At 45.5% G+C, this 8,288-nt stretch overlaps 1 protein-coding gene across 1 annotated transcript in view; it reads left to right on the top strand.

The window, feature by feature from the left end:
* The first annotated feature begins 391 nt into the window (after window positions 1–391).
* The window catches only part of LOC134460282 (cholecystokinin receptor-like), a 47,606-nt gene continuing 39,709 nt past the window's right edge, over window positions 392–8,288 (top strand). The window contains exons 1-2 of the mRNA XM_063212734.1: window positions 392–416; window positions 7,574–7,822. Of these exons, the coding sequence (XP_063068804.1) occupies window positions 392–416; window positions 7,574–7,822 (274 nt within the window). The remainder of the gene's footprint in view (window positions 417–7,573; window positions 7,823–8,288) is intronic.

Here is an 8,288-nt window from a genome sequence, read left to right as displayed (position 1 = left end):
AATGCTTTGTAAAAGTGTCCAAAGGGAGTCATATCGGCCAAACCCAAAAAGACAGAAAATGCACACACATACATCGCACGTGCAAGTGTTGATCCAAAAAGAAGCAATTAAATAGAGAAAAGAAAAGAAAAGAAGCAATTACGCTGAATTAATTAATTAATTAGCAATTAAACAGTTAAACCGAAAGGAAGCAATTAAGGCTTCTTTTCAACGTGGCTGCTCTGATCCTCTCATAAATCTTTAAAAAAGCAAACGACAGAGAAATGTATAATGTGAATAAAACTCTCTTAAATTAGCTCAGGGGTCTCGTTATTTTGGTCCAGATCCCCCTCACCTGTCACAGCAGACTAGACACTCTGTTGTGTAAACACTGCAGCAGGGCCAGATTAAGATGACCCGCAGCCCCAAGGCCACAGGTTACCGAAGGCCCCAGCAGAACGCATATTTTGCGACAATATTGCATTGCTAGGAATTAAGAAGATATATTTACAGACAAAAACATTCAATACTGCTTCTTGTCACAATTGTGCAATTATTGGCCCACCCCTTTGACCAACCGGGGGGCCCCTGGTAGTTGGGGGGGCCCTTGGCTGTAGCCATGTCTAGCCTGTTTGTTATTCCGGCCCTGGTAAACAGTAAACACCAGAGGAGATTAATGAGGCTCCCTGTTGATGTTCGCTGCCAGGCTAGTCGGACACGGCTTTCATTTGTTTCGGCAATCGCTAACGCATGAATCATTGAGTGAGTGAGCTGGTGTTGGGGATACACGCACGCAGACGCACATACGCACACACACAAACACACGCATACACACGCACACACACACACACACACACACACACACAAACACACGCATACACACGCACACACACACACACACTCACAGGCACACACTCACGCAGACACACACAAACCCATTGCTGATGGCTGTCAGGGCGCAGTGGCCTGAGTGACAGCTGTGGATGCAGCAGTGACACATCACTAAGATGAAACCACCAGCAGACACACGCACGCACGCACGCACACACGCACACACACAAGCACGCACGCAGCAGAGAACCAGATGCAACCACCAGGCAGACAGGCACGCACACGCACGCACACACGAGCGCACACAGCAGTCAGCCACTGAGATTTAACCACCAGCAGACACACACACACACACACACATACACACACATGCACATGCACACAAATACAAGTACGCATCAGCATGCAGACACACACAAGCACATACAGGTACACACAAAAATTCCTGTGGTCTGTAAGAAACTTCATGCATAAAATGGCTTGTTTGTTTGGTGTGCAGGGATATTTTTGCTGCGCATTAACAGTGTGTGTGTGTGTGTGTGTGTGTGTGTGTGTGTGTGTGTGTGTGTGTGTGTGTGTGTCTGTATGTCTCTCTCTCTCTCTCTCTCTCTCTCTCTCTCTCTCTCTCTCCCTCTCTCTTTCTCTTCCTCTCTCCTCTTTCCCTCCCTCTCTCTCTCTGTCTTCCTCCCTCTCTCTCCCTCCCTCCCTAGTAACTACATGTAGGCCTAAGTGAAAGTGTGAAAGAGAGAGGAAAAGTGTGAGTGATAGAATAAAAGAGCGCATTGATGCAGATGTGTTTTGTGCCATATCAAGACCTCATCTTCTATCCTCTTTGTAAAAGGGAGATTTTTCACTTTCACTGTGGAGAAAGGTAGAAAGGGAGACATTCTGACCATGACTGCACATACAGGACTATCGTATACCTCACCTTCCCCCCAGCACTGTGATGTTGCTCAAAGGTCTTTGGTCGTTGGCTCAGGGTTTGGGGTTGGACCTTCCAGGCACCCTGACCTGGATGGAGGAACTGGGGGAGAGCTTGCTCAACTAACCTGGGGTGCGTTTCTCAACAACATCGTTGCTAACTAAGTTAGCAACTAACGCAATTTTCCTTTGGAAAGCTGCTAGCGGGGTGTCTCTCGGGGGTTAAAGTTTGAGTCACCAGGGTCCCATGTATATAGGGGCACACACACAGTCCGATTCATAGATATACTGTATGGTTGGGTGGTCCATTGGAGCTGATTGTACGTAGGGCCCAAAATGTGCTGCTACGCTCCTGAGTTGCTAATTGGTTAGCAACTGCTTAGTTTATATCCAATAGCTGTGAGAGAGCTACTCTAATTGCCAATACATGCTGACTAGCAAAGAATATGCTTTGCTCGATAAGGCTTCTGGAGGTAGCTGTGTCTTTATTATAGATTAATGCAATGGTTCCCAAACTTTTTTTCTGCTGGGATCCACTTTTGGACCTAAGACCCCGCCCTCTCATCTTCCAAACAGCAAACATTATTTGTCAGTTATTGCTGCTAATGTGAAATTCACAGGGAAGTGGCCAAAATAAATGTATCAACCATACAAGTGAATACTGTTACTAACCAGTTCATGCAATCATGTTGACTGTTAACCTGTGGTTTTTCTGTTTTTATGCAACATCCCTTCTCTATCTACACTGTCCAGTACCTCTGCGACCCACCTGGGCTCTCGATCCCCCAGTTTGGAAGTGCCTGGGTTAACCTTTGCCATTTTAATGATTTTAACCCATTGATGCCTAAGGCACCTGCAAAAAAACGCAACATATACGAGTCATCAGGCATCAATGAGTTAATGATTTGTCTGAACTGCCCTGACACACAGACACACAAACTGCATCATTACAAACGGCAGTCCTTGTAAAATACTGAAGTAGAGAGAGACTCTTTTTGAAGTTATGTCATGTCTCTCGAATCACCACTTACCGCACAAATTACGGCCACACATTCCTACAAACAAGAGCCTTAATTTCATTGATTTTTTAAAATTAAGACGTGATGCTGCGGTTTTACGATCGATCGCTGCCGCGTCACCGGAGTCAATTACTCAGTGTGGATATGGTTGTCGGGCATTGGAATACAGACCACGTGGAGTGGAGATAAAAGTCCGGCACGTTCCTTCCTCTTCGTTTCTCCAATTGACAAGACGCATCAATCAAACAACGCTCGTTTTGTAAATACAAGTAGGAGGTGTTCGTCAATAGTTGTGATTGATTTTTGTTCTCTCGCCCTTTGGTCTGTCTGCATCACTCTCTTTCTTTATCTCTCTCTCTCTCTCTCTCTTTCTTTCTCTCTTCATTCTCCATGCTCTATGTGCGCTCTTAATCTCTTCTCTTCTGTTTGTGTGCTCAATCACTTCCTTCTTCACACTTTCCTTTCCACACCTCTCCATATCATCCCCTTTTCCCCTCTCACCCTGCTTTTCTCACTTTTTCATCACACCTTTATTCATTTATCTTCCCCAGTGTTCCTCCATCTTGACCTCTTGGTGTTTCTGTGCCTGCTCACTGCCTCAGTCAGTCCCCCTCCTCACTTCCTTCTTCAGTTTTCACATTACATGACATTATTCTTAGCAGACACTTCATGCACCTTTATGTTTCCTTCCTCCCTGTCTTCTACGTTCTTCTCGTTCATCTTCGTCTTCTTTTCCTTCTCTTTTTTGCATCACAATTAGCAGACACTTTAAGCAAAGCATATGCAAAGTTATTTAGGAACAGACGCATCAATTAAACGACGGTCATTTTGTAAATAGGTGTTTGTCAATAGCTGTGATTGATTTTTTTGTTGCCTCTTGACCCTTTTTCACCCCCCCTCTCTCTCCCTCTCTCTTAATTCTCCATGCTGCATGTGTACTTCTCATTTTTTTTCTTCTGGTTGTTTTGTTGTTGTTGTCGTTGTTGTTCCTCCCCCTTAGAGACCGCCCCACCAAAGATGGAGCAGTATTTTCGTCCAACTTTAATATAGACAGACAGGATCAATAATAATATCGTAGGAGAACAGGGGCGCTCTGGGAAGGGCTGGTCTACGCCAAAAATGCCCGAGCCGGGATATGGTCCCATTTATTTTTTTTAAGGTATTTTTGGAGGGGGCTTTTCAGCCTTTATTGGTTTTTGTGAGACAGGATAGTGGAGGCGAGACAGGAAGTGAGCTGGGAGAGAGAGATGGGGAAGGACTGGCAAAGGACCCGGACCGGGAATCGAACCCGGGTCGGCCGAGTGGTAAACGTGCGCCCCACAATATCAGCCACGGCAGGGCCTATGGTCCCATTTTAGTCCTGCCTACATTCCTTGTACGGGATTTGAACCAGCAACCTTCTGTTAGTGATCATTATTAGCCTTTTTTTCACACCTTTGTCACACTCCTTCGATTCAATGCATTTGAAGCAGGAAAAGTAGCATCTGGGGCCTAAACTACAAAGCTGGTTCAGGAGAAAATGTGTTAAGTAAAGAGGTAAATCACCTAATAGAAGAGCCTCTGATGACATAGACTCAAGGTATTTTCACACCTAGTCCCCTCCTCACACATATTCTCTAGTGTGCACTCTGTCACCTCAACTTCTCCCATTTTCCACTTCTGTTGTCTGTTTTTCTCTACCTCCTCATCCATCTCATACCCTCTCTCCTCTCCACCCCTCTCGATTACTCTTTCGTCTCACATTCGATCCACACTTCATTCCTCCATTGACACCATCTGTTCTTCTTTTTTCTCTACCCCTTCTTTTCTTGCCCTTTTTCACTCTGGGCACTCACTGTCCAGTTCACATCAATCTAGTTACAGTCTTTCACGACACATTTCTGTCTTTTTTTTGGTTTGTTTTCCCTCTCTATCTCCAATGCATCTCTGTGTCCCATATACACTTACATCCCTCGCTCTCCTCTTCTCTCTACTATTCTTTCATCCCACATTCAATCCACTACTTCAGAGGTGGGTCTGGGGGCCATAAGCGGCCCGCTGAGCAATTTGTATCTGGCCCACGGAAGGATTAAATCTGTCCATACAGTAGAGTACTGCATTCATCTAAATAAATTTCATTACAGTGTATAGGAAAGAAATAGTCAACAACAAACTGAATGTCAGTGAATATTATTACCTCCGCCAGGAGGTTATGTGATCGCCCGAATTTGTGTGTGTTCGTCACGCTGCTATTACATGGCCTGTGTGTTCGTCACGCTGCTATTACATGGCCTGTGTGTTCGTCACGCTGCTATTACATGGCCTGCCACAGGGCGCGCAGGGCGCGCAAGGACCACTGAGGACGGCTCTGTGAGGAGGAGCCCTGAGCTGGCGTACCTTCACGCAGCCACACCGGGGCAGAGCATTGAAGTGAAATTCTTACCGCAGTCAAAATCGCTATCAAAAAGCAGCCTTAGCTACAGTCTCGTAGATCGTTTAAGTTCACAATGCTGTCACAAAACATTCATATGAAATTAAGCTCACAGAAAGGCGCGCGCGAATTGCGTTAGTCCGCGGTGATTTGCTGCTTCCCCAATCCCCGCGCACTGAAGCCATCAGCACTACAAAACATTCCATAGACTAGTTCCTAGACTTCATAACGAATGAACGCTGGAGATGCGGCGAACAGTGATTTTCAATACGAAATAGCGAGCAGGCCCGGGTGCCGATCATCTGCCCGCAGCGCCAAGACCAACTCGCCCTCATGAACGGATTCCCAGGTAGGAGGAACTTCTCCAACAAGTGTAGTGTCGGGGTAGGCATGATTCCGCTAGCTGCGACCAGTCGAGTCGGCATGTCTCTCGCTAAGCAATTGCATTTGTAGCACAACGTTGGTGTCACGATATTGAAACAGCTAGAAATGATACAAGTGGATTTACCTCTCAAAAGTTTGTTTAGCCTTGCGAAATAGCCCAAAACAATAACTGACACTCCACAACCATCCATGCACTGCCACTGGATAAGGGGATTCTTGGACATTTCTGATTCAATAATTAAGTGAACGGCTCAGTAGCCCTACAGTGTGTTGTCTTGTTGGGTTGGGGACCGCTGCACTGCTGCCTACTATGGGTGTTGGCCAATGAAAATTGTGCTTTTAATTTTTTATTTTGTTTTAGATGGTAGCCTAATGAAAGGCATGCTGCCAATCATCAACAATGTGACTAATATGTAGCAATGAGCATTGGCAAATCACAGAAGGCATAGGCTATAGCATGAACAATCACTTTGCCAATATAAAATAATCAAAGGTGAACTAAACAGTCCACAGCTAGAGGACATGGAAATGATAAAAGAGACAGAGAGAACTGTAATTTGGTTACAACTTGACGGTTCAATTACCTGAACACAAATGCTATGTAGCCTATAGGCCTAAATACATGAAACCACATCATGACTCTATACCTATGTCCAAAACGAACTGAACTTCCTTGGCGGAGGTCTGCGTTCTCTGAATGCATTTCTAGTTTTTTATTAAAGCGACATCTGGCCCGCCAGTAAATATTGTAAATCCAATGTTGCCGAGCAATTGAAGTGACTAGAGTTTGTTGGTTGAAAGAAGAATGCAAGCATTCCAACATTCCCATTGGCTGTAGTTACTGACCTCTATACAGTCATTGGCTGTGGCGCCTTGTCGTCGAACCGCGTCATAGCTCATTAGCGTAACATAGTCAGGAGTTCAACTTCAAACTGTCGATCTCGGCGTGCGAATCGCCTCTAGTCTCCAGAATCGCTTTTGTCGCGCGAGTCAATACAAAGTCAATTACTTCCGTCGCTCGCCTCACTCTTGTTGCGGCTGGACTATTCGTGCAGTAAGTCATCTTTAAGTGGACCAAAAATTAACGTACACCACAGTCAATTGTGCATTGTGGGATGTGAATTCAACCCTTCTGTAAATCCTCATCTTCCTTCTATAATGTTGTGTTGTGTCTCTCCTTGTTTTCCTCATTATAGAGCTTGAATGGGTGTGTATCCTCCTCTAAGTCCTCATCTTCCCTATACAATGCTGTGGTGTGTATCTCGCCCTCCTTGTCTTTCTCCCTACAGAGCTGATCTCCCTTCTATAATGTTGTGGTAATCTTCTGTGGCATGTTCCAAACTCCTCACTATGCACTGTGCACTGAGAGTTGAGTGCACTTTCCTCCCCCAGAGAGTAGGCAACATTTGAGAGTGAAGTGTCGATCCAAATCATGTTCTGTCTATTTGATGGAAAAGGGGTGCGTATCCAGCTCTCCATCCTAATCTTTCCTGTATAATAATAATAGTATAGCATCTTTGTTTCTTGTTGACTGGAGTGTGTAGTGTAGGCCCTACGTCCTCATCTTCCTCCTCAGCATTCTGGGTAGCCTGCTGATGATCACGTATAACGACACTATACTATACTCAAGCCCGATTCGGACGGGACTTTTATTACCTATGGACCCCCGGTAATTCAGAATAATTACAGAGAATGTCTGAGTTCTTAGTCCTGTGCGAATGTGCCATGTCTGCGATTTGTGAGGTAATAATTCCGCCGCGAATTACCTACTGTAATTCGGCGAAACTCAGACGTCCTGGGGTAATTTTACATAGGCGCGCCGTCTGCACTCCCTTGTAATGTCTGTGAATTGAGTAAATAACAGACGTTTATTTATCCCGTCCGAATGCGCCCCGAAAAATCACGGAGGTCCAGGGGTAATTGCGAATTACCAAGGGTCCATAGGTAATATTTATCCCGTGCGATCTATTTATCGGGCTATATACGTACTAACATATAACTGCTTGTCTCCCTCCTTGTCTTCCTACAGAGTTGGACTGGGTTCGTATTCTCCTCTACGTCCTGATCTTCCTCCTGAGTGTTCTGGGGAACTTGCTGATCATCGCGGTACTGGCGCTCAACAAGCGCATGCGCACGGTCACCAACTCATTCCTGTTGTCGCTGGCGGTGAGCGACCTCATGATGGCGCTCTTCTGCATGCCCTTCAACCTCATCCCCAACCTGCTGCAGGACTTCATATTCGGGGCCGCCATGTGCAAGATTGTCACCTACTTCATGGGTAACACAACACAACACAACACAACACAGCACAACATAGCATGGCATGGCAATGCACAGCACAGCACAGCATAGCATAGAATACCATAACATGCTGCAGCCTAACTTAGCGTTACACAGCATAACTGCCGCCATGTGCAAGACTGTCACCTACTTCATGCGCAACACAACAGAACACAACACAACACAACACAACACAACATAGCATGTCATGGTACTGCACAGCACAGCGCAGCACAGCATAGTATAGCATGGCATGGCATGGCATAACATAGGATAGCATAGCAAAGCCATAGAAACGTAACCAGCAAACCAGAAGTGGGGATATGTTTCAGATTTCAAGCAATATCAATGGAGTTACGTACATTAAACTGTGATTAAAGTCATGTAGAAAAATTGGCGATATCAAAACCAGAAGAGGGGACAATCCCCCCATCCCCCCCTACAAATCGCACCCTGAACTTAAC

This window comes from Engraulis encrasicolus, chromosome 12 (assembly GCF_034702125.1).
Source record: "Engraulis encrasicolus isolate BLACKSEA-1 chromosome 12, IST_EnEncr_1.0, whole genome shotgun sequence".
NCBI lineage: Eukaryota > Metazoa > Chordata > Actinopteri > Clupeiformes > Engraulidae > Engraulis > Engraulis encrasicolus.
Note: the sequence above shows the minus strand (reverse complement) of the source record. Positions and strands in the feature narration are given on the sequence as shown.